This window comes from Phlebotomus papatasi, chromosome 3, assembly GCF_024763615.1.
Source record: "Phlebotomus papatasi isolate M1 chromosome 3, Ppap_2.1, whole genome shotgun sequence".
Classification (NCBI taxonomy): domain Eukaryota; kingdom Metazoa; phylum Arthropoda; class Insecta; order Diptera; family Psychodidae; genus Phlebotomus; species Phlebotomus papatasi.
Genome location: NC_077224.1, coordinates 45,724,354 through 45,751,744, shown reverse-complemented (window position 1 = coordinate 45,751,744; position 27,391 = coordinate 45,724,354). Strand labels below are relative to the sequence as shown.

General features: G+C 36.0%; 2 protein-coding genes across 2 annotated transcripts; one reads left to right on the top strand and one right to left on the bottom strand.

Annotated features, from left to right (window-relative positions):
• The first annotated feature begins 1,093 nt into the window (after nt 1-1,093).
• Nucleotides 1,094-26,316, top strand: LOC129807964 (rabankyrin-5). The gene is made up of 7 exons (XM_055857588.1): nt 1,094-1,217; nt 1,385-1,702; nt 6,070-6,485; nt 20,162-20,391; nt 20,511-22,024; nt 25,117-25,885; nt 25,955-26,316. The coding sequence occupies exons 1-7, from the start codon at nt 1,208-1,210 to the stop codon at nt 26,082-26,084; spliced, it is 3,387 nt and encodes a 1,128-aa protein (XP_055713563.1). The 5' UTR covers nt 1,094-1,207; the 3' UTR covers nt 26,085-26,316.
• On the bottom strand, nt 6,496-14,738 carry LOC129807965 (uncharacterized). Its single transcript, XM_055857589.1, has 3 exons — nt 11,926-14,738; nt 7,426-7,646; nt 6,496-7,352 (listed from the first exon to the last, which is right to left on the bottom strand). The coding sequence occupies exons 1-3, from the start codon at nt 11,981-11,983 to the stop codon at nt 7,122-7,124; spliced, it is 510 nt and encodes a 169-aa protein (XP_055713564.1). The 5' UTR covers nt 11,984-14,738; the 3' UTR covers nt 6,496-7,121.
• Nucleotides 26,317-27,391: the final 1,075 nt, after the last annotated feature.

Here is a 27,391-nt window from a genome sequence, read left to right as displayed (position 1 = left end):
TTATTTGTATTATCTGTGATATGTCTCGGTATTAAACTAAGAAAAAAAAGAAAAAAAGAATAAAAAAAGGAAAAAAAAATAAGAGAGTGTCTGAGACTTGAACCCATAATCTTTGCGTTGATGGTCTCGTGTTTTCTGCCTGCGCTACCGACTTGCTTACTTCTCTTCAGCAAATGTCCAAGAATTGCATCGTCAATTTTTCTAATTTACATGACGCTTCCTCTGTTTTGTTATTACATAATTATTCCTCATTTTTCACGACTGAGGCACATTTTAAGAACCCAATGAATGATTCCAGAAGACAATTAGCCAGTTAAAAATGCAAAAATTGTCTGAAATCTTAGAAAAATTGCAATAGTAAACAATGAAATTTTGACAGTTCTCACACATATTTTCCAATACACAAATTTCCTTACACAATACATAATTTTACTAGCATTATGTTAGTATCGTACTACGAATATGATAGTAATTTTACAATTTACAACCATAGTGCTTGTGAATTTACACAACTTTTCCCATACACAACTTTATTTCTCACACAATTTTTTACTGTGTAGAACAAATTTCTGATTTTACCGGATTTTACACTACAGAGAGGGTCGTTCAGCCACCTCTAAACAGCGTCTGATCATATGGTCGTAGAAGAAAAACTTTCTTATCTCATCAAATATAGCATCGTGAGAATAGTGCCAAAAAAAATTTTTCCTAGTTGAAACGCCCTAATATGCATCCCTATAGTATCTATGATTTCATAAGGTCTTGTCCTCTGAGGTATTTAAAAAATCACAGTGTTTGGTGGTAGGTGGTACCCCTGTTTGGTGGTGCCCCAGTTTCCCCTAAATGGATCACTAATGTATCAATTGGCATATAAAAAGTGCCAAATAGTGTTTTGGGGCTCATATTTTCAGTTAAATACGGGACATGTTTCTTCACATTCCGATCCGTGGTAAAATTACATTTACATCACATTAAAATCCTTTTTTTCTAGGAACCTCTGTTCTACCTGCTCGTCTTTGCGCCTCTCTCAACATAAAGTCATAAAGTGTACAAACGGAAATTTTGAATAAATTGTAAAAGTCATGTTTGGTAAACACTTTAGTTGCGTGTGTCCATTGGAAAGTTCATGGCAAAATTGTAAAAAACTTCCGAGAAAAATTGATGGATCTCCTGCAATAGAAGGATATATCCCCAGATACCTTTCTCAATGAAAATGGGTAGGTATCCATTCAAGTTTTGTTTGCAGAGTGTAGCAATATTTTATGTACATCTTGTTTATTTAACTGAGAATTGTTGAGGGGCGTAACTGGGCCCTTTAACAAACCCCAATTTGATTGTTGAACACATATTAATACCGTATTTTCTTCAATTAATCCACTTTTAGCATCAGAAGAGACTGTGCAGAAGTTGGAGAAGCACCTCAAATTGCTGAAGGAAGAGTATACAAAGTTGCAGAAGAACTATGCCGAACTGGAGCGAAAATACAGTCGAGCAATTGCAAATAATGGAGAAAATGATGTGGGAGAATTTAGTAGTTTTATATCGAGACTCACGATGACTGTAGCAGGCCTGTACAGTCGCAAAACATATTCGGATATTACGGTGAAATTTGGAGAAAAGTCCTTTCCGGCTCATCGTTTTGTGCTGAGTGCACGATCAGAGGAATGGCGGGAGGAGGTTCTCGAGAGCACCACAGAACTTGGTAAGTGAAGATCAGGCAGAAGCCGGTGTCTGCAAACTTGGTTAATACTCCCTCCATGTAATGTCCTTTTAAGCTGCGATACATCCTAAGCCGCCTGTGATTCATTCCAAATTAGTTTAGTGTTTCAACTGATGGAATTTAGTAGGCTGGGTCCTAGACAGTGCCTAATTCAGTGTTCCAATTTGAGCAAGGCATTCCCAAATTCGAAACCTCTTTACACGATTATTATTAGTTTATATTGAGCATAATTCACATTTTATTTCACGATATAATTAATAAATCCAGAGAACACTATAAAGTGCGTGCTGCTATACAATTACAATAGCTCTAACTAATAGCATCCACAGATGGTAACATGCAATTTTTTCAACTTAAAAAGAAAATTTTAAAATGCTTTATATGGAAACGTGTTAAAAGATTATATTACATTACGTACACATGGTTTAAAAAAAATTGCAAACAGGCTTAAAACATACCTAGTAAGAAATACCTGTAAAATAGATTTATGCCCTAAATACACTTACGACTTAAGCCGAGAGACGACTTAGTGGAAAATTATGGAAATGTCGTTTAACCCTTTAAGGACGATTGGAACACCGGTGTCCCATAAAGAAAATAATTTTTCCTGACTACCTAAAGTTATTTTTTTTTACGTCTGTTACATAATTGTTAAGTAGAAGGTTGAAGGAATCTAGAATATTTTTTGCAAGTCTCTAGCTATTTGATATGTAGTAAATATTTAAGCTCAAAAATGGGGAATTTTTAAATTCAAAAATTCATAATTGATTTTATTTATTTTTTATGGTTCCATTTTTTTAAGCAAAACCCTTTTGGCAATAAAAACTACAATACTCATACGTAATATTTTTCATTAAAGCGAAAAATATTATTCATTGGTATTGTCAGAAAAATTACTTAAATTTTTGGGCTATTTTTGTCCCTATCGTTCATAGAAACACAAAATATACCGAATCAGGCTTTGTTGGACTTTCCAAGGTTAGATGTAAGACTTATCATTGATTATGTTTCTCAGTTTAATTTTTATTGTCGATTTTCAGTCCGTAAAAAGTGTCTCGTCGTTAAAGGGTTAATCATTATTTCGAATATAATTACGTTAAGCTGTCTCTCGGCTAATCTTCAGTTCTGTCGAGGCCCCTAGTCCAGTCATTTTGAACTTGTGAGATTAAGCACTTCGCAAATTTGAATTGGTTAATAAAATCGTTAAAAACCTATCCCAAAATCGAATAATACGGTTTGGGGAAAAATGGGGCAGTTTTGAAATTTTGCTTTTTTCTCCGATTTTTAAAAGGAACTCAGCCGTATTATAATGTAATTTAGCTTCTCAATTGGTTAGTGGAGCTAAAAAGGGGTGGCGAAACATCCCAGGCTTTGCGAAGTGCTCGAACTCGTAACGTAGATGCTATCCCTCAAAATTACTTTAGCATCATTTACCGTTTAATTTACCGGATCTCAACCGATTTAAACCGAATTGTAAGGGCCTCGACAGACCTAAGGATTAGCCGAGACCGAGAGACGGCTTAGCGTAATTTTATTCGAAATGATGATTAACTCTTTCCGGACCGCAGCATATGCTGCAAGCCAATTTCATAATTTTTAATCAAAAATATCTAAGCTCAGGAATTAATTGAGGTCCTACAAAAAATATCTTACATTTGGACATCCTTATAGTTTGTAATCATCCACAATAATCGGATTTTTATCAGTTCTGAATAATTAAGAAACATTGTTTTTCATAGAAAATGCATATGCTTCTTTGGGTACTACAGTCCCAAAAGAGACGAAAGAGTTAAACTACATTTCCATAATTTTCTACTAAGTCGTCTCTCGGCTTAAGTCGTAAATGTATCTAGGGCATAAGTCACTCAAAAGATCACACAAAATAATTTCAAGAGTAATAAAATTGGTTTTTAAACAAAAATTGATTATCGGTTCATTACCGGTTCACAACCGATTTGAACAGACTTTTAAATCACTCAAAACATTGCCCAAAATAACTTAGGACTAATATAATTGAATTTCAAATAAAAATTAGTTATCGGTTGTGAACTAATTCATTACCGTTTCAAAACCGATTGGAACCGGTTCAGTTATGTCGGAAATTCCAAGACTTTTCCAACGAGCCTAAACATGGCTCCATTTGCCTGATAAATGCGCTCTCTAGAGTCTTTTTAACCTTTGACCATGAAAACCCGGTATTTTCACAAATCCAAAAAAACATGGTTTTGGAGGGGAAAGGGGGGGGGTATATGAAAATTAGAGGCATGTGAACGATCCTTGGGTCAACTTATGGGGGGTTCCCCTTAGGTCCCAAGTCGCTATCTCTAACCGTTTGGTCTTTAGAGCTGGCGACAGCCGGACAAATAGCATGACGACCTTTCTTATAAATCGTCTGAAACGCGAAGATTTGTTGAGAAAAGTCGTCTCAGGCGGTAAGGTGGCAAAATTGTTTAATTTTCTAAATTAAACAACTAAAAAATTCCTTTGTGCATCGGGCTGAAATATTAGTATGTTGTAGCCGTAGATTATACCTATCAAACAAAAAAATACTTAAGTCGTTCGATAATCCCTGACCCGAGCTATAAGGGGTCAAAGTTCGAAAATTGACCGACTTCTATCTACAGTTCTAATTAACATTTCAAAATTCAAACTCATTTTTCTCAAAAACTCCACTGTGCAAGTTAAACACATTTTAGATTGTTGTAGCACAGGCTATGAAGTTTACAAAAAGTGGCGTGGGTTCTCTGTGCTTAACGCCATATCTCCGGTTCTATTTGACCGATTTTGATTAGTGAAGGCGCAAATTAAAAGTCTCGAAAAGCGCTGCAACTTTGTAGACCATTTGAGCTTCGTAATATTCAGAGGAAGGTAGAGGATGTGAAGGAGTACCCGAAAAGCGAAACAAACAAATTTTGCACAAAATCGAATTATTCGTCTTATATTCTGACAAGACGAATTGAATTATCTCGGCTACCGAGCAAGTGATAAGATCAAGTTTTGGGGTAAAATTATATAGGAGATTCTGGCCTATTTTCCACTATCATCTTTCTGCCAGTTTGTTTGCTTCCTAAATAAATAAAAAGTTTGCGATTTTTCAAAAATTTGACTCCAAATTGCTGTATAATATCTCTCATCTTTAGTTCCAAATCGAATTTGCATGCAATACGAGTTTGCTTACGTTAAGAATCTCACCTATAATAAGATGATCAGGCTTATCACTAGCTTTCGATTATAATTACGTTAAGCCATGTGTCGGCTTAAGCCATGAGTGTGTCTAGAGGGCTTTACGCAGTTTCAAAAACTTATAGAAAACTAAGAGCGTATAGAGTGTTTCATGCTTGCGCTGTGCGTGTTTTATGCACACGATTTTAGAGAGCGTTTTCTGCTTGCGCTGTGCGTGTTTTACACAAGACCATAGAAAGCATTTATGCTTGCGCTGTGCGTGTTTTATGCACACGATTTAAGAATATTTTGTGCTTGCGCTATGTGTGTTTTACACATAATCTTAGAGAGTTTTCTCCTTGCGCTGTGCGTGTTTTACACACGATATTAGAGACCGATTCAGTTTTATTGGAAATTCAAAGACCGTTCCAATGAGCCCAAACATAATAGGGGGAGGTGGAGCTACTTTGAGCTATGAGACTACATTGTTATACGACTTACACGATTTTTTCGCATATTTCTAAAGGAAACTGGGTTTTAACGTGATGTAATTTGGAAAATGAGGGGCATATTAGTGAACCTTGTGTGGTCTTATGGGGGTTCCCACGAGAGACCAAGTCTCTATCTCTAACCGTTTGGCATCTAGAGCCATCGACGACCCTGCCACCTTCAAGGCCATTCCGGAACCTCTAGACCGCGTTGAATAAACTTCATGTCTAAGAAGCATTTTCTTGTCTCATCATATAGAACAAAATTCAAACACCCTACTGATACATGTCTAAAGATTATCTGAGAAACGACTTACTATAATTTGAATTACTGAGAGAAATCCGAAAAAGTCAAAATAACATTCCGGAAATGTTAATTTTACCCTGCAGTATTAATCCGAAATTAATGTAAATATTACCCTTTTTAGGTGTTAAAGTTACCCTTTTCCATGTTAAATTTACCCTTAAAAAGGTATAAAATTACCATTTAAAAATGTTGATATATTTTTACACATAAAAAGTGTTAAAGTTCAGAGGAAAAAAAGTGAATCGCAGTTTCTTTTTTCTCAGTGATGTAAATAATGGTTATACTACCTTTATTATAATTTTTCCACTAAGCCGTCTTTCGGCTTAAGTCCTAAGTTTAAAGCCCATAAAGGTAAGAATAAAATTGAATAGAAAAACAATAATTCCTTTCAGATTGGTCTGATCTCGATGGAGATGTTGCTTATGCTCTCCTACGATGGATCTATACGGACATTGTGGATTTGCAAAGTGATGCCCTGTCCCTTGCTCTCCTAAGGGCATCACATAAATTTAAGTTACCAGGACTCTTGGGGCTCTGCGAAAGAGCTCTTGTGTCCTCCGTGGGTGTTCGGTCTTGTGTGCGCTTTTACTGTGTGGCCGAAGAAGTTGGTGCAACAAGTCTCCTCGAATATTGTTCTGGCTTGATTTCGACACATTGGGATGACCTAACACCCCAGGACTTTGAGCACATGTCCAGTCCCCTCCTGTACAAGATGCTGAAAAATAAGACAAAGCATCCACTTCATGCTGCCGTCCGCCTGTTGCGAGAAGACGTTGTGTTTCTGTGTCTTGTGGAAAATGATGGAATGGTAAGTTTGATTTTTCTTTAATAATTTATACAATATATTTTTTTTTTATTTATATCACATTGTGTATAAAAAATATAGGTTCTATTTCACATTTTGCATTTTGCTCTAGAAGAATGTCACAAGAGTACATTTCAAAAATTTTTAACGGCAAAATAGAATTCGAGATAAATTCAACCATGGAATTTTTGTTTTGTAAATGCTTTGCATTTTTCCTTGCACGCGATTTTGGATTAAAACAAATTAAGTTTTCTTATGGAAATATCGAGCATTACAATTTCAACTAAATCAACTTTAGTATCTAATCTGTAATATAAATTCCATCAAACATCTTTCATAACAAAACATTGCTTCGGCGATAAGATAACTGTTTAGAATCTTGGTAGGGATTTTAGGTACTTAGAGAACAAAAAATAATAACTTTATAAATTTGAGATTGAAAAAAAAACACAGATATTTTTTCCGAAAGAGGAAGAGAGTTTTGTGGGTTAGAATTGGTAAACTCTGTCAGAATATCCTCAGAATAATAACGTGATAATGCTAAATCAATATTTTTAATAGGTAATTGATAATACTATAAAAAAAAAATTTATAACATTTGTGGAGGTCTTGGCAGTAAATATTGTGCAAATGGTGTATTTAGTCTATACTTCGGAAGTATTTCATAGCATTGAATACTAAGATTACACCCATGGCATCAACATGATAACTTCCAAGATGTTCGGTGGGAGCTGAATTGCATAGTGAACCGCGACAGTGACAGAAAACAGTCTTTGATTGTGTACTTGTATTTTCTTCAATTGTTTCACATCCCTCTTCGTATGCCTCTTCAATGGTATTTTCCTTCTCCCATCGACCATTTCTAAATACCTTCAAGTATAAAAGGGAATGAAAAGAATATTAGAGAGTGTAAAGAAAATAAGAAACATTTTAATGTTCCTACTTCTTCCGTTCTTTTTTGTTGGGCACAATCTCTCGTTACGGTCTCAACTTCCTGACCATTCATTAATCTCAGTCTAAATATTTTCTTCATGCACATTGTGGAGTATGGACAATCGACAGCATAGTAGTTGCTTTCGTCAAATTTGGCACAGAGCATTGTTTGATTTAATCGAGCACTTGGTGCTACGGTACATCTATAGCATTTCACTCCAGCTGCATTATCTGAAACACAAGTTTAAAGAAAAAAAAATAATGATTACGTGAGATTTGTGCTTTTTTATAATTTATTACAATGATCATGACATAGAATTTAGATTTATTGCGAGACTCAATGGACTCAGTAAATTCATTTCCATAGGGAATGCTGAGGCAGATTTACAAAGGGGCAGTTTCTATATTTATTTATTTTTTCTATGTAACCTTTCAGTGATATAATGTTGCTATTCTAATGAAAATTCAAAAAGCAAAATCTTTATCATGAGCATTTTTTAGTACATATTTTTTTAGTACATGACTACTCTCATGTGTTTCTGCATTACTGACTTTTTTGTATTGATGCATGACATGACTGTTTTGATTAACCAGGACTAATCCATTTCAATTAAATCCATTTTCAATTCTATTTATTGTAAACTAAATAAATTACGATGTGTTCCTCTTAAAAATGTGCAGTGATGTTTAAAAGAAGAAAAAAGAGGGAAAATATATTAGAAAAGTTAAAGGGAAAGGGAAAAAAGTGTATGAATGCAAAACAAAATAAAAGTACTAAGCAGCCTGGAAGTGCCTTCTCAAAATTGTTCGAGAAACACGAGTTTTTCGAGGAATAATAATAATAATAATAATGCTGGAACAGCATTATTATTAGAATTATTATTATTATTAGAACAGGCCTTCCCGCAAGGGGATTTCTAGACACGCATTATTATTTTTTCTTGTACGGGATGAGGTTGTCAGTCCCATGCCCGTGGAATCAAGTGTAGTGAAGCTCACTGGATGCAATCCGAACATCTTTAACGCCAGAAAAATTCCTACTAACCTAAAGGGGATTCGAACCCGGCACACTTAAATAAACTCAAATAAAAACTTAAATAACTCAAAAATTTCTTTGTGCATCGGGCTGAAATATTAGTATGTCGTAGCCGCAGATTATACCTATCAAACAAAAAAAAAATACTTAAGTCGATCGATAACCCCTGACCCGAGCTATAAGGGGTCAAAGTTCGAACATTGACCGGCCTCTATCTCCGGTTCTAACTAACATAGCGACCTAAATTTTACCTTTTTGGTTTCATCTCGGTGAACACTTTCAGATGGAAGTTCAAAAATTCACCACAAGTGGCGCAGCGATAACGTCAAAATTCAAACTTATTTTTCTCAAAGACGCCATTGTACAAGTTAATCAAATTTTAGAGTGTTGTACTCTAGCCTATATGAAATTTACAAAAAGTGGCGTGGGTTCGCTGTATTTAACGCCACATCTCCGGTTCACATTTGAACATTTGAACTTCGTAGGACCAACGTTAGAGGCGCCACAGTTGAAAAAACAATTTTCATAACACATAACCTCAATTATCTCGATACCTTAACCGATTTTGATGATTACTTCGACATAATTATAGAGAACATTTATATCTTTATTTCGTTCAAACATCATTTTTTTAAATGGGTTCTTAAATGGAAAGTCTCACAACAATTCTTTGATATAGCTGACATTTGTATAGTCATACGAGGTAGATTTCTATCTACTCTGTGAGATCTTATGCAAAACGCACTGTATATCGTTAAAAAGTATTGTAGGTCCCTCGGTGTGTCAGTTAGTCCTAGCAAGATCGCATTAATAATTTTCACGAGAAAAATGAAACAGGAAGGATTAAAAGCACCCAAGCTATTTGGACAGTTACTTGTCCTTCACAAGGAAGTTAAATAACTTGGTATTTTACTTGAACACAGACTATCCTGGAAGGGACATCTGGAAAATCGAATTAATTCGACCACTAGATAACTTTTCAGCTGTCGATGACTTTTCGGCAAGACTTGGGGTCTTTCACCGAAAATCGTATTATGGATGTACAAAGCAATTGTTAGGCTAATAATTTCTTACAGAGGCAGAGCTGTGATATGGTGACCGAGAGTCGAATTAATTAATTTAATCGGGGACACATAATGGGCCCAAAAGGAGGTCTGGGTGTAGCGGTTCCGCAAGAAACCGCCCCCCACTGTAATCTAATCTAATCTTGATATAGTTAAAGTTCATGAAATGAACACTTGGAGAGCTCTGATCAAAAAAACGAGTTCAGAAGCAAGCAACCTCGATTATCTCGGCTGATGATTAATCGGTGAGATATATTTCACGGTAAAATTATAGAGAACATTCAGAACTACATTTCACCAATATATCATTTTTTGTTACTCCATCCGAACCCTTGATATTTTGGTTTCAATACATTTTTTTTATTTTACGAATTTAATTCAAGATAACTGAATGGTGCCCCTCAACTTCAGCTCCAAATTGAATTTGCATGCATTCCGAGCATTGCCACTCTGAATATGGATAGGGAAGTGAGCGTGTATGACAGCCTGCTGATGCGGTTTTACATTACTGTGGGAGTTTTAGAATGTTCAGTTGTTTGCATGCGGGATTCTCCCGCATTTTCTTAGTTTTCCGCTAATTTCTCAAGTTTTTTGTGTAAAAATAACATTCAAAATTACTTAAAACAAGTGATTTTTTAAGATGTGGTGATGAAAAACTAGTGAAAACAGTCAAAGAAGTGGTTAAAATCGCTAAAAGAACGAAACATAACCTAATTTTGAAGTGTCAAATGGACTCCGATATTTTACTTCGAAAATGGGGCTTAAAGTTATGGGGCTTCGAAATACATAAAACTTAATTCTGTGCTTTCCTGTCGAAAATCTTACGAACATTTACGAACAAATGACAAAATTTTACGAACATTTTTTATGTGTTTACGAACATTTACGAACATATGTTTGTAAAAGTACAAAAAATACTCGTCAAATGATCATGTTACGAACAATGTTTGTGAAAAACAGTACAAACTTTTGCGAACATGTTTGTGGGCTATATGATTCACGAGCATTTCGTAAGTCCCCCATAGGAATTCACAAACATTTACGAACAATTTTACAAAATATTTTTTTCTGTGTAGATATAATATTTTACTCCTTCGTGAAATGTTATTGAAAGTACAGAAAGTTTGACATTGCATCGATTTTGATAATACTTTTCTTTAGTCTTCATCATTATATGAATTCTAGTTGACAAATTGTTTTCTTAGACAGTTACACTATGAAAATAAATAGTATTAGTAATGAAGTAATGTAAGGAAATTGGATTCAGTGATCATTAAGACACGTGTTTGATAGGCTTTCTCCCTGTTCCCTTTATAGATTTTTTTCTTTTTACAATTATTATATATTAATTTGTTACGAGCTTATTCCAAAGTATGATCATTTTATCTCCAGTAACTTTAATAACATTCTTTTAATGGATTAAAAGAATAACATATTTTCTTTAAATAAGTATAAAAAGAGAAGTCCAGGATTTTCATAAAATTTCCAATGCGCTAGAAGTACTAGAGATTCATCTGGTTTCATCATACAAAATGTTAAAATTCTTGAAATTCTCTACAGATTTTTGTGTACATTGCCCCCCTTGCTAAACTGCCCCAACCTCCCCTACAGTCATAGTAAATCTGGCATCCATATCTCAATTGTAATAGCATAAATGAAAGTCAAATGTGAATGAGATATAAATGTGGATGTGAATTTATCAATTTCCGTCCTGTATGCGTTTATAAAGAAGGGTATACTTGGACAGAGCACATCTCGTTATAATGATACATTATTTATATCGAGTTTTTTTTTTAATAATAATCATTTTGAATAATGAGCTAAGCAGAAAAAAAGCATCTTTATTTTATTTGAGAGAGAGAACATTTGTATAAAATTATGGTACGTGACTTGTGTTAATGAAGCGTTCTTTTTAACCTTTTTTTGTGACAAATCATATGATAGACACATTTTCTCACATAATAATCTTTGAACTTGAATTTTGTCTGGTACAGCCAGTCCGAAAAAAGTTTCAAATTTTTATAGACAGGCGTTACATGTTAATTGTCTTATTCGGGTTTCCGCATTGCGTAGACTGTATTAGAAATAAATACTTTTGTCAATTTCAATGTCATAAATTTTAGCGATTGATGTATGTCATATATTTGTGCTGATTCTTTTAAGAAAATCCTCTAATGAGCTGTTTGTTGACAAGATTATTGATTACAATCTATTACAATTTTAATTGTTTATTGAGGTAGGTAACATTTATTGTGTTGTTTTCGTGCAAATGAAAAAGTAGTTTATATGCAAAATCAGCGATCTCTTTTTGATAACACTGAAATAAATTGTAAATGAAAGGTCTTTGAATAAATAATTCAATATCCTAATGTTAGGTATGTTTTATATAGCTATTGCTTGAGGGTATAACCTATTAAACATAATTGAAGTAGTACGGCCAACGTCACTGTCCCAAATACCCGTTCCATATTTATGTGTTTTAATTTCCAAAACGAAAGTCCACTGGTTCACGTATTCAATTTACTATACGTATTTGTGTAATTAAGTCTAAAAAAAAACACTTTGTGAAATATATTTTTTAACACAAGAGGTTCTTGTGTGATGATTCACAGAAGCACAGTTATAATTGACATGAAATTTTAGGGTGTTTTTTTTAATATCTCAAGTTTACACAGAAGCACTAAAATATTTTTTGCACACAGTTATAGAAAAAAAAACAATTATAGGTTAAGGTAAATTAATGAGACCAATCCTCATTTTAGTTTCATGAGATTCATTTCTCTAATTATATTTAACACAATAAAAATCATTAGAAAAAAAATAAACAATTCACTAATCTAAAGAATAACTTTTAAGAAAGGTAAACTTCTTTATACTAAAACTATTGTCCGTATTTGGTGGTCAAGATAAATTGCAAAAGTTATAATAAGAAAGATATTTCGTTGAGTGACTCTCGTGAATACAACTACTATCTTAAGCGGTCGAACGTGCACTAGAAAGCGATTCATTGGCACGTTGTTGGAGCCACATTCAGTCGTCATCAATGTGTTACCCCACTTTCATGTGTTTCTCATATAATACGTCTTGCTCGCTTTGCTCGTCAGACGAACAAGTGAGACAGAGAGTAAAACATCAGAGCAAAAGAAAAGCATAAAATGAGAAAATCTGAAATGAGGATTGTGCTTGAAGATGCGAATGTACGACTGAAATTTTTGGCAACTTCACACATACATTTCATTTGCCAGATATACATTCAATTTTTATTAATATCTATTTTTGGCTATATATTTTTACTGCTCGAACTCCACAGAGAAAGAGAGCGATATATATAAAACCCTCAATTTTTCACCCCTCAAAATTTCCACCTCCCACCCCGCGGGGACAAGATCCCCCGCTGTCGCCAGATCTAAAGGCCAAACCGTTAGAGATAGCGACTTGGGACTTAAGGGGGACCCTCCATAAGTCAACCCAAGAATCGTTAATATGCTCCTCATTTTCCTCCACCCCAAACAAAAACATTTGTTTGGAATTTCTCGAAAACTCGTGCGATTTTTTTATTTTTGGATATATTTTAGTGGTGACCAGTAGGGGAATTCTGTAGCAGTATGACAATGTCATATAACAAACTTAAAATTTTCTATGTTCTAAAATTGATCGTAAATTCGATACACATCATTTACTAAGAGCTTCATGGAGCTCCTTGCAATGGGCATTCGATGTTCATTGGGCTTTAATGTTGCCCTGCTCCCGAATTTATCAAGGAAATTTGTTACAGTAGAGTCGCTCAAATCTGAATCTCTCAAATTCGAACGCCGTTTGGATTCAAAATGTCAATTGTGAGGTTATGTTAGAAAGTACGTATTCTAGGTGAATGAAAATCATATACATGTGCTTCTTCCTGAATGTTTACATACATTTTTATCGTATAAAATGAAGAGTATGTTACTGTAGTGTAAGGTCTGAAAATGTAGAAGTCAATGTGAGAGAGTGCTCCGATAGAGAGAAAGAGATCCTCTTGGAGGGGGTTTGAGAGCGCGGCTATAAAAGAGCGAAGGATGCTGCCATCTTCCTCTTTGCCGCCCAGCCCTCAACAGATTAGTTCGTCAAGTCAAGTCAAGTGTCGCAATAAAAGCTTTTTCCTCAAGTCACAGTGTTTACTTCCGGTTTTCTAATAACGCGTGTCCACTCGAAATACGTCAGTTACCACTAAAACTTGCGAGAAAGTACGAGAGTTTAATTCAAAGTACAATTTAATCTCACACAAATTTCGTTAGTTTTGAAAAAAATCGTTCGAATTTGGGAGGTGAGAAATGTCAAAAATACCCCCCGAGCGTTCGAATTTAGGAGACTCTATATGACATTGTCATATTTTTACAGAATTCTACCACAGGTTACTCAGGCAGATATTTCGTCCATATACGAAAATACCGTTGAATCATTCTTAATATCGGTTTTTCAAGGTCAAAGGTTAAAAAGGCTCTTGAAAACGTATTTCTTTAACGAATGGTATCATATTGGAAAGGTCTTGGAATTCCTGACAAGCCTGAGCCGATTCCAATCGGTTATGAATCAGCAATGAACCAATTTAAATCCAATAACTATTTCTTATCCTAAATTCAATTATATTACTAAGTATTACTAAGAATTACTAAGAATATTAATTATTAAGAAAAAAAATCATTGAAATCGATTAATAAACGTTAGAGATAGAGTCGGATCCATTTGGATACGGGGAACAGTGGGTTGGAATAGAGACGGATGGGACGCATCGTTAAAAAGGCCTCGATCTCAGATACATTCATTATATAGTAAAATTTCATCAAAATTGCTTTATAAACACCGAAAATATGGTCTGGCAAGACATTTTCGATTAAAACCCAGTAGGGGAATTCTGTAATTTTCGTGGCATTTTCACGCGTGAGTTCGAAACCTGACAATGCCATTCGAGCTTTTTTTGTCATATCATATGAGTTCGAAAATGCAATTCACTGATTTTTTAATTAAATGCCTTTACTTAAGTGATATTATGCAAATACAGTTTGTCTTGGTTGATTTGTTTACAACATTCATTGTCATTTTAATTGCCAGAAATCTCAAATATGTGACTTCTGACAATGCCACGTGAGCTGAAATGGCAATGTCACGGCTATAGAATCGCATTTTCGAAAAAGCTCTCCTAAGAGTCGAACCCAATTTGTCATATGGCATTGCCAGAGCGTTACAGAATTCCCCTCCAGGTCAGGGAACATCGAAGGAGGAGTGCGACCCCCCATACGACATCGATATTTCGAAAATCGATTTTTCGATTAATCGAACCTTCGGCTAAATCGAATGAAGTTGAGGTATCAGTAAGATTACAGTACTCCACGAGAGCTTTCCAAAAAACCAATATTTTTCAAATTCTGACAATTAGAACCGGATGGCCATTTGGAAATTCAATTTTTGACCCCTTATAGCCCGGGTCAGGGAGTCGGGGGCCTTAATTTTTTTTTTAATCGAAAGCTCTTAGGCCCAGCTATAATATATTAAAACTTGAAACTGGTCAATGTCATAGGCCATAGGGCCTGAGTTATTATGAAATGGAAATTTGGGGATGTCTCCAAATGGCGGAAGGGGGTAGGGTGGAGGATAGGTGTGACATCATTAACTTCTAGCTACCTATCGACATTTAACTTTTGCCCAAAACCGCTTGTCGATATCTCTCTCCGTTCTCTCTCTAAAAGTGGTTATACGACGAACGAATGGGACGGGGCAGCTCCGAAAAATCAATTTGGGTCCGATCTGACAAGGTCAGATTTCACCTAGGACCACAAAAGTTGAGATTGTAAAGAATCGCAGCTAACATATTTCTCATGCCATATCGGTTTGGAATTCGTCCAGTGGTACTTCAGTCGATACAAATATTCACTGTCACTGATCCAAAAACACACTGAAATAGACTGCTGTGATATAGTAACGGCACTGGACGCGTACAGAAAAGCTGTGATATAGAGCGGCTACCCGTATTGGTGGATAAGATGAAATAAGAGGGGGGAAGCATAAGGGGCACAATTGTGGCCTGGATGCATCAGTAATTCAAAATGGAGAACTAACCCCTTACAAAATCTTATCTTAAGGTATTTTGGGCAGTGTTTTCAATAATATCAATCGCGTTCAAAGCGGTTATGAACCGGTAATAAACCGGTTATGAACCGATATGTATTTTGTCCGAAAATCAATTTTAATTACTCTTGAAACTATTTTGGGGGATCTGTTGAGTGATTTATGAATCGGTTCAAATCGATTGAGAACCGGTAAGCGGTAAATGATGCGAAAGTACTTTTGACGTAGGGTGGAATCACCAGTTCTCGCCAGTGCCCCACTTCTCGCCACTTACATTGAAATCGCTATTTTTCGCAATTTATGAAATAAATGAGTCGCAATTTTTTGTATTGTTTCTGCTTCTACGCATAGAATCGAAAAATAATAATTATTCGTTTTGGATTCACGATTTTGATCACTTTTTAGAGCAATATTTTAAGCAAGTGCATCGAATCCAACATCTCTTACCAAATCTACTAAGTGTCGTCAAATTTTCATCAGGCCAAAAATACCTATTTGGGTAAATAATTTGTCTATTGAATATTTAATTGCACTTGTGGAATACATAAAATTTGTATTTAGTCAATTAATATTTCATTTTATATTATTTTTGTATAAAAATGAGGCATGGCGAGAAGTGGTAATATTCTGGAATTGATTTTACCACCTGTCGCCATATCTTTTCAATAGGCGACGATAACTTCACTTCGTACATTCTCAGTTGTCAAATCTGCATTGTTTACTTTCTGCAAAAGCCCCATAATTTGATTTCTCAAATAAAAGTGAAGAAAAATCATTTAAAGAGAGTAATAATAAAGTGATCACAAGGAAAGAGAAATGGTGAATGTATTCTTTGCATAGCATTGCCTAAAATAACCGAGTGTGGTTCTTTTCAAGTGGGTGGCGAGAATTGGTTACAAATTTTACAAAACTGGCGAAAAGTGGTAAAAAGTGGCGAAGAAATGGTTATTTTTGCATTATTAATAAAAATCAGTTTTTTTAAGTAGTCCAGCGTTATGTTCTAGGATTATTGTTTTCACGTATCTAGAGCCAATACATCTATGTAACTTTGTGTCAAATTTGACTTATCTTGTAACAAGGATTCAAAAGTAATGATTAAATGAATTTAATTTTTTCCTAAACATGGCGATAGCCGGTTATTCCACCCTAGAGCATCTAAATCACGAGTTCGAGCACTTTGCAAAGCCTGGGACGCTTTACCGCCCCTTTTAATGATCAATTTGACTCAGCATTCGGTCAGAGGAATTCAATATTGATTATTTGCCTATTGTCTCTTGTTCACTGAAATAATTGATTACAATTTTTGTCTTAAGAACAAACGATATCTATATTACGTGAAATTCAATATGTTTTCTATTAAGAATCAATAGATATTATAATGTTCATTTTTTAATAAATTGTTAATTCTAAAATTAATCTTTTGTTCTAAATTTCAAAGTACACTAATACATTATTTTTATTATTGCTATGTTTAAATTGAAATTGTTAGTGAATTTAAAGACAAATCCTACTATAATATATAGTGCAAAATTTTCCATATAGTCACTCCTTAGACTTGCGTGCCCTATCGTCTATGTTATCAACATGCAGTGAGTGAATCATGCCAACATGGTGTGACTCATATAAAAAATCCTGTGAATGGGAAAATGTCACGTGGGATAAACCAACGAAAATTGAATATATACAGAATTTTTAGCAATTGCTTTAAAAAATCTATTTATATAAAAAAAATAATGGTTAAGTGTGTCAACTTTGCAGAATGTTCGAACTGATGATTTTATGTATGTTATATTCCAAAAGTAGTTTCCCATTAATATTTTTTTTAGAGAAAGAAGTTGTTTAGCTGTCAAACTCATGATCAAATTTATCATGCACAAGAGTTCGAGTTAATAACTTTTCTTTACTGCGCTGTTTTATTTAATTAATCAATTCATTACAAATTTATGAGAACAGAAAGTACTGGGGACTTGGAAGTGGTCACAGTTGCTCAACTGATTGTGGTGACCCGACAAAAGTTGCACTTTTTAAGGGTGTGTTTACGTATTCAGAACCCTGGATCAATTGACTGTCTGCCAAGAGAGTACCATAGTAAACATATTCGCCCTACATCTAAAATATTATATTATATAATCAGAAATCGTGTATGCATTTTTCAGCTTTAAAGGTGCATATTCTTCTCCTCATACTTAGAGGATTAACCCAGAGACAAGACACATTCCTCTCGTTCAGTAATAACCTTCCCGATCTGAGATCTCTCTCCGGTTGAGATTTTTCATGTACTGATTCAAAAGTACATCAGAGAGAACTTACCTGAAAACCCGTTGGAGGTTCGAAAGTTTAAACCGGCGAGTTTCACAAAAGTGAGCCAGTTCATCAAAAAAACATTTGTTTATTTATAGCTTGCCTAGCACTTTACGTTTCTTGAAAAAAATTGGGAGCCTAGTCATTTTTCCCTAGGTTCAAGAATGCTAAATCCTAACGTGCACGGCACGAATTTTTCTACCGTTTTTTCATAAATATTCTTTTATGCAAAGTGTGTGGTGTTTATTGGTTTTAGATGCCTATAATATGGATAATTTTAGGTCTGATCACATTTGTATCAACATAAATAATAACTTGGATTAATTTCGCTATTTCTGGGTTGGTGCACATTTTGGAATTCTACTGCATGGTTCATCTCTGAAACTTACCTCGAAATTCAAATTACTAACTGAAAGTATTTGATTTTGGAGGAGGAGATGCTCTTATTCATTTACAATTTAAGAATATGCTTTCATTGCCTTTAGAGTTTAGACAATTTTATCAAAAGACTTTATCTTTGCACAAAGTTCTAAATATTCAATTTTGAAAACTGCTAGAGGCCAAACGGTTAGAGATTGAAATTTGAGACCTTCGGGAGACCCACATAAGTCGAACCAAGGATCGTCAACATGCCCCTCATTTTCCTTTCACCCCTATCCTTACCCTCCAAAACCATTTTTTAGATTTAACCAGGTTACAGAGGCGGACATTTTGTCCTTATACGAAAATACCATTGAATCATTCTTAATAACGATTTTGCGAGTTTAAAAGTCAAAAAGGCTCTTGAGGACGTATTTTTCATTTGAATGGAAACATGTTTGGGGCCGTTGGAAAGGTCTTGGCATTTCTGACAAGAGTAAACCTAAGCTACTTTGGGCAATGTTTTGATTATAAATCGGTTTGAATCAGTTGATAACCGATAATGAACCGATAGGGTAAATGTCCTAATGCAAAACCATTTCCAGACGCTTTAACTTTGACAGAAGATTCAAAACATTAAGTTCATATTTTTCTGAAGAGAATTACATAAATTTGCTCCTTCAATCTTCTAGAATGTTACTGTTTAGTGAAAATTTTTTTAAATATAATTTGAAAACTTCTTAAATACAAGAAAAATACGCGAGTGTAGAATACTTCTACTAGCGTAATTGTATTTGAAATAATGATTAAACTAAATTTCCATAGTTTTCCACTCAGTCGTCTCTTGGCTTAAGTCGTAAGTGTGTCTAGGACATTACACTTTTAATTTTTCTGAGAAATTAACAAATTAAAGTTTGTGAATATGAATGGATTTTCGCTTTATTTGGAGCACAATTAACTAAATAATGAAACTGTGGTATAGAAAATACATTAATATAGTAATTTAGTACTGTATTTACCATGAAAACAGTGATGTTTCCTTTTCGAGTAGCGAAAAATTTCCATTTGGAGCAGGTTTTGAATTAGCTTAATTTACCCTAAGTATTTTGTCCGAAAATCAATTTTATTACTCTTGAAACTACTTTGTGGAATTTTTTGAGTGATTTATAAATCGGTTCAAATCGGTTGCGAACCGGTAATCAGTAAATGTTGTAAAAGTATTTTTGAGGTATAGCGTTTAAGTTACGAGTTCGAGTACTTCGCAAAGCCTGGGACGCTTTGCCATCCCTCATTTAAATTGTTATATACTGTATATATTATATACTTTCATACGTTTCATATCAAACACGGTTTGACTCCCACTTTGAACCCTGAATAACTTAAAATAAGCGATTAAACAGGAAAAATAAAATTTTCTTAGGGAAAGTGTGCCAAATTTCGGCATAGTTGCATGGAAGCGCCAAAGTCTTATGTTTTCAATGCGATATTGTTCATACAAATTGATTTTTTTCTTACTTCTTTTTTAAGAATGTTCTTTGGGACCTTGTAGACAGTTTATCGTCTTTATATTCTCTAAAATCATTCTTAGTACATTTTAAAGTGAATAAAAATGTCGAAATAGCTTTGGTGGCATATTTCGTCCACTTTCATTCTCACAGTTCTTTGCCCTTTCGGAATTCTTCTTTTTTCACATCATCTCGTTCCCCGAATTAACAAATAATCAATAGAGTATGCAAAAACTAAAAATTGATGAAAATTTGAGAAACAAGAAAAAGTGTCCGAAATTGCGAGCTGGCCGAAATTTGATACACTTACCATATTATTTTTTATAGCGGCTCGTAATGATTACAAAAATGACTTTCTATTTGTAAATTATTTTATAGCTATCTGAAGTAGTGAATGGTCTGTCGCCACAAGGACAGCTTCCTCTTGCACTAGCACTAATGGGGCGCAGTAGTGCTATTGCCCAAACTCTTATACAGAATGGAAAAGCTGATGTTAACGCATACAATGCAGAAGGTTGCACACTATTAATTGATGCTGTAAAAAGGGGTGATGGCTTTTCATCCCTTTTTCTCCTCGATAGAGATGTCAATATTAATTTGACGAGCAGGTACTGAATAAATATTCCTGGGGAGATATAAACCCTTGATACGCTACTGGCTCTTGAATGTGAAGCTGGTTTTTTTTTAATAGCTGTAATTTTGAGTGGCAAATTAATTTGTCTTTCAGAACAACTGGAGATACAGCTTTGCATATTGTTGTGACATACTCAAAGAAATCCACTGATGATGATACATATCAGGAGATGTTGGAAGTGGGAAAAAAGATTTTAGAATATAAACCCAATCCAAATATTCAAAATATTCGTGGTTATACACCACTTTTGATGGCCATTGTGTCTGATCATGATGAAATGATAGAGTTATTGCTGGAATTGGATGATATAGATTTAAATTTGAGGACTAATGATGAAAAAAGTGCCTTGCAGTTCTCCTTGCAGACCAGTGAGATGCCATTTAGTGTACCTAGGAGACTTATTGAGAAGGGTGCTGATGTCAATGTTGTTTACTCTGAGACTGGCAATAATCTTCTGCAGAATCTGATATGCAGTAATTTGGAAGATGCTGCAGTTTTTCTCAGTGAATTTGCCAATTTAGATCATATTAACAATAAGGGACTAACGGCTTTGCATTTAGCATGTGAAAGAAGTATGACACAATTGGTGAGGGCACTTCTTGAAAAGGGTGCAGATCCCAATGTTCAGACAACAGCGTCAAATATGAGAACAACCCTTCATTTTGCCGTTGCGGCAAATAATTTGCCAATAATTGATACTTTTGTGCAATTTCGGCATGATGCAAAGGAAAAACCTAATTTCAATGTGAAAGATTCCAATGGCGATTCTCCCCTTAGTCTTGCATTGTCTCTTGCACACAATGATCTTGTGTCGTCATTGATTGAGGGTGGTGCAGATGTTAATGATCGAAATGGTCAAGATTTGACACTCTTGCATCAAGCAATCCTCAAGGAAGATGATAAAACGGCAATTTTCCTACTTGGTCAGGGAGCAGATATGAATGCGCTGACGGGTGAACAGGAGTCACCGCTTCAGTTGGCCATTCACTGCAACCTACCAACCGTTGTGGATGCCCTTTGTACACGTGGCGTATCACTGAGTGCCCCAGATAGCAAGTGTGAGTCTCCACTTTGGACAGCTCTGGAGACGGAAAAAATGGACATAGCTGAAGTTTTGGTTCGTCATGGAGTCGATACAGATTGCTGGAGTTCAGGTCCTGATGGTTGCCTACAAACTCTCCTGCATCGTGCAATAGACGAGAATAAGGAGAGTGCAGCGAATTTTCTCATCAAAAGTCGCTGCGATGTGGATTCACCGCGGCAACCAGGACCAGATGGACAAGGTGGTGAGGAGGCTCGAGATAAAGCTTCACCTTTGCATTTGTGCTGTCAATGGGGCTTAGTGAATGTCCTTCAGACACTTATTGACCATGGAGCCAATATCAATGCTGTCGATTGCAATTCCAAGACACCCCTTCATGTGGCAATTGAAAACCAACAAGATGAAATGATTGGGATTCTCTTGTGTCATCCAAGTATTGACTTACGTCAACGTGATAAATCCGGCAATACACCCTTTGCCGCAGCACTACTTATGAGGAATCACAAAGCAGCTCAGAATATACTGCAACGATTGCCAAATGCTGCTGAGCAGATTGATCAAAGAGGTAATTCAGGAAAACTAGACCTTCTTCGGCTAGTGACTTCCTCCAACGCAATTAATACTTAAATTTCAGATTATGCCAACCTAGATCATATCCCTGTCCACTTCCTTGAATTACCAAGTGTCGTCATGCCATCTTTTCATCTAAACTTGAACCAACCAAAGCCAACTGCGTCTATTCCATTTTCACTATTGCGATATCTGTTATAACTCAGATAAAATAACTCTTAAATGTTTGTGGAATCACTCTCTGTCACCGTTAAATAACCTCTTATAGGAGTTCCCATTTGAATTGCTACCAGTGACAGAAACCAAACCGATCATTCTCTCGGTCTCGGTGATCGTGTTAGGGTGTATAAGTGTACACAGTAGACAGCGTACACAGTAGACAGGATGCAAAGTCGCATCTGAAAGTATTTCTCTTCAGCATCCCTTTCAACTGCTTATCCTTATTAAGGCCGCGGGCCCATGACATCAAGGTTAACAGCCATTTCAGAAGGATATTCGGGTTCACTCCCAAAGCGTTTCAAGTCAAGAACTTGAATTTGATTCAACTAGCTTGTCCTAGATCTGCTACCAGTTCGACGCCTCCTCACAATGGTTTACATAGCTTTTCTGGGGAATCTTTCTACATTCATACGTTGAACATGACTGTACCATCGAAGTTGTGATCTCTCAACTCGAAGAAGCAACTCCTCGATTCTTAGCTCCTCATGAACGACTACGTTCATCACTCGATATCGATGAGTGATGCCTTTAACCGCCCGAAATAGGCCTTGTTGGCTTTCTGCAGCCGTGCGCGGACTTCTGTTGAGGTGTTGTTTTAAGCTGTGATTGTTGACCCAAGGTACAGGAAGGAGTTGACAACTTCAAAGTGGTAGTCCCCCATCGGGAGCCCTGTTTGACCGATGCTCTCCGTAGATGTTGCCAGAGTTGTTGCTGACGAGATCACCATGTACTTTGTTTTGCCTTCGTTTATCTGTAGCCCCAGATTTCGTGCCGCATGTACAATCTGGATGAAGGACTCTTGTACAGCTCTGGGATTGCATCCCATGATGTCAATATCGTCAGCATAGGCTAGCAGCTGCGTGTTCTTATTGAATGGGACCCCCCCCCCCCCCCCTTATGCTCACGCCGGAGTCACGGATCTCTTTCTCCAGTGCCAGATTGAAGAGGACGCACGATAGTCCGTCCCCCGGTCTGAGTCCGTTGTTCACGTGAAACTCTCGTGACAGCGATCCATTCGCCTTTATTTTGCTCCTCATATCGGTCATGGTCATCCTAAAGCGTGTCCCGAATTTAAAAGAAAAGAAGACAAATGACTCATTAAAAAACTATAGTACATATAAAAATACTATTTATATTTCTTGAAAAGGTATTTCATTGTGATTCAAATCCACTTTATGGTTTTTTATTCAAGCGGTTTCTCCGCGAAATCTTCGCACCATCTTCTTTACTCCCCTCATAAGGCTCTGAACAAGGTCGTCCCCACGATCTCTGACGACTTTCTTCCACCTTCGTGCGAAGTTCTGCAAATCTTTGGCTGGATTAGCCTTCTTCTTCAAGTCTCCTTTCAAAATTCCCCAATATTTCTCAATGGGGCGGACTTCTGGAGTGCAGGGCGGCTTGACCTTCTTATCTACATATTTGACATTGTTGTTGGCAAACCATTCCAGGGTGGCTTTCGCGTAATTACATGATGCTCAATCAGGCCAAAATAGAGAAGGGAATTTGTCGTGGCTTTGATACAGTGGCAAAAGTCGTTTTTGGAGGCACTCTTTAAGGTAGATATCCGCGTTCATCGTCCCTGTCATGAAAAATTCTTCGCTGCGACGTCCACAAGAACAGATTGCCATCCAAACCACATATTTCTTCGGGAACTTGTCGTACTCTTTGAACTTTAACTTGCTGGCTACATCCGTACGAGTCTTTGCCGTGTAAAACTGTTGGCCGGGCAACTGAGTAAATTCACCTTTTACGACAGTTTCGTCGTCCATCAAAATGCATCATTGAAAGCTTTTCAAAACTCGATCACTCAGATTTCTCGACCACGTTTTGACACTTTGCCTCTGCTTTTCCGTGCGATGGGGAGCAGCTTGAGCTATGTACGTTATCAATCCGTTATTCTCTTTGATTCTCTGCACTAAGCTCTTGGAGATATCCAGCTTTTTGCCCACATCTCTGACTGAAAGGCAAGGTTGCTTCTGGAAAAGCGCCAACACTCTCTTCTCCATCCTCTTGTCTACAGCTTCAGGTTTTCTGCCACATCATGGCTTTCGAACAACAGTCTTGAGTTCCTTGAAGCGTAATATAACCCTTCGCACTGTGGATGGACACTTTCCGGTGATCCTTCCAATTTCAGAATAGCTCGCTTTTCGATTCTTTAGGTACGTGTCCACGATCAATTTGCGCAGGTTCTCCATTTTTATCACTTTTGTTAGCCAAAACACAACCTTTTTCAATTTTTTTTTTCAGAAATGAAAAGCTGACGAAATTCTCTTGAAAAGTCAAAAAAATCAAAGCAAAACTCAATTCCTATTGTGACTAACTTCATGTCGAAAACTTGTCATTTAAATCCAGGACACGCTTTAGTCGGTCAGTTTGTTCGGGATGCCGAATTCTCCCTTGGCTTCGTAAAGTTTTAACCTGACTATTCTAAGTTTTACCAAGAAGTCCGGGGTATGAAGCCCATATACGCCACGAACTTCATCCTGTAAGGACAAGCAGGGGAATCTTGTTTCCGATCAGAATGGCATCCTGGAGAGATAGGTGGAGTACTTTGACGGAGTTCTCAAACAACTCAAGGTGTTGATACCATACTTGAGCCATCTAGTATGAATAAGGTTGAAATAGCAATCCGTCGGCTTAAAAACACAACAGAGCGCCAGGATTTTCAGAATTTTGGCTTTTAGTATTTTGGTTTTCAGGATTTTAGCGTTTGGAAGTTCAGCTTTCCGGGATTTTAGCTTTTCGGGATTTAGTCTTTCATGGTTTTAGCGTTCGGGATTTCGGTTTTATCTTCCTTACGTTTCAACCCTTCCTGTATAGTCAGGAGTTATTGTTTTCTGTTTGCACAAAATAATATTTTTCTTGCAGGTAGAAATTTCCTTCATGTGGCCATCATGAAGGATGACCTGGAGTCTGTGCTATTTCTCCTGGCAATTAGGGTCGATGTAAATTCGCGTGTTCATGATGTAAATCAAACGCCACCGCTGCATTTGGCTGCAAGTTCGGAAAACGAAATGCTCATACGCAATTTAATTTTAGCCGGAGCAAGGATAAATGAACGCGATGCCACGTCTAAATGTGCAATTCATGTGGCTGCTGAACGTGGTCGAGTGGCCAATGTTGCGGCACTTTTGCAAAATGGAGTGGATTTTGATGCTGTTGATGGAGATGGTAACAATGCTCTGCACATTTCTGTGAGAGAGGGACATTTAGCTGTTGTTAGGGAACTCCTCACGGAGAGTGGAATTAATGCTGAGGCAATGAATTACAAAGGATACAATCCAATGCACGAACTTGCTCGCAGTGGAAATGATAATGTAGCAGCGACAATCTGTGAATTATTTCTCGAATGTATGCCAAAATATCCGATAAATCAAACTGACCTACAGGGTAATACTCCTCTGTTGTTGGCATATATGCGTGGTCAGGCGCCACTGTGTAAGGTTCTGGTGAAGAATGGTGCCTGTTTAGGGGCTGAAAATAAGGATGGTGTGACCATTTTTAATTTTCAGCTGGCAACCAATCAATTGCTCCACAGACTTCTCGATCAATTGCCACAGGAATCACCCTGGGCAGCTTCAGATGTATGTCAGGAATGTGGAGAGAAATTCTCTTTTACAACCAGGAAGCATCACTGGTAAGTCACTAAACAGGAAGAAAGTGCAAAGAGAAAAAAATATTGAATGTCCTTTTTCTGACCTTTCAGTCGACACTGTGGACGCAACTTGTGTAGTCGTTGTTCTAACAATGACGTTCCTATTATTAAATTTGGAATTAACAAGCCCGTCCGGGTGTGTGCAGTCTGTTTTGATGTTCTTCAAACTGGAAGTGGATAAGAATAAAAAAAAATCGAGTTAGAACAAAGAAAAAACCAACAGAAAAATCCAAACATTTAATTCATAATTTAAGAAAAAAAAAACATTTGAATTATTGTTCTCGTAAAATCATATTTCGAAATTTCAGAATGTTTTTCACTATTGTTATACGGCTTTACTGATATATTAAAAAAATAAAACACTTTATTTTCATACAATTATTGTAATAAAAAAAATAATTAATTAAATTTCATGGAATGTTTCAATAATTTCTAGAGTTTGTTCATCCATTTCATATTACATTTTTGTATCTAATGTTACAAATTTTCTTTTTCAGAAACCATGGATTGGATTCATAAACAGTGAACTAGTTTCGTACTAAGTATAATACACAGTATATACTAAGTTTGTACATAGTATGTAGTGTGCAAAATCGTAGAATGTAGTGTGCAAAATTGTAGTACAAAACAAGATGAAAATTTAGCTGCCACCATTCTTTCCTGGGAGCACATTTTGTTCCGGATCCGGGACAACAATGATCAGAAGTATCAGCTATCACGATATTATGAGTGGGATAATAATATTATATTGTGTTCTTGAGAAAATATTCAATATTATTTCTTGTTATTTCACAGAAATCCTGGGAACATTTTCTTACAAGGGAAGTACTCGAGTCATCAAATTCAGAAAAATCTGAGGCTTTGCTCAACTACGCATAAAGACATCAAATTAAACGTGGTATATTCAAAAAGTGCGAAATCGGGTTAATTTTTTTTTTTAAAAATTCCCCAAAGTTGAAAATGACACCTTACGCAGCACATAATAAAGAAAATTCGTATGGGACTGCATGCGGCGCTGGCTCAGCGGTAGCGCACCGGGCGTTCAACGGGAGTGCCGCGGGTTCGATCCCCTGGCTCCGTTTGTTTTTTTTTTCCTTTTGATATCTTTTTTTTTCAATTAAAAATTCTATTCTTTATTAAGTAGTATTATTGTAGTGTAAATTGCTTATCTAGAGTGCTGAATTAAAATCCCCTACAAATTTTTAAAAGCGATGAAAATGCATCCCATAATTTATCAAATAATCAATTTACTAGTAGAAAAATAAAAAAAAAACCTGTATGTACTTACAATCAGCTATCTGAGGATCGTTGTAAATATTATTTAAAGTTTTTATTGAAATTTTATAAAAAATTAGAAAAGTCGAAGACCCAAACCAATTTTTTTGGAAAAATTCATTTGGAAACCTGTGCTCAAATAAATGTTTAAGGCACACTTGTAATCCATATGCTCTCGTTGTGGTACTTTCTGTTTTAATCATTACCGAAATC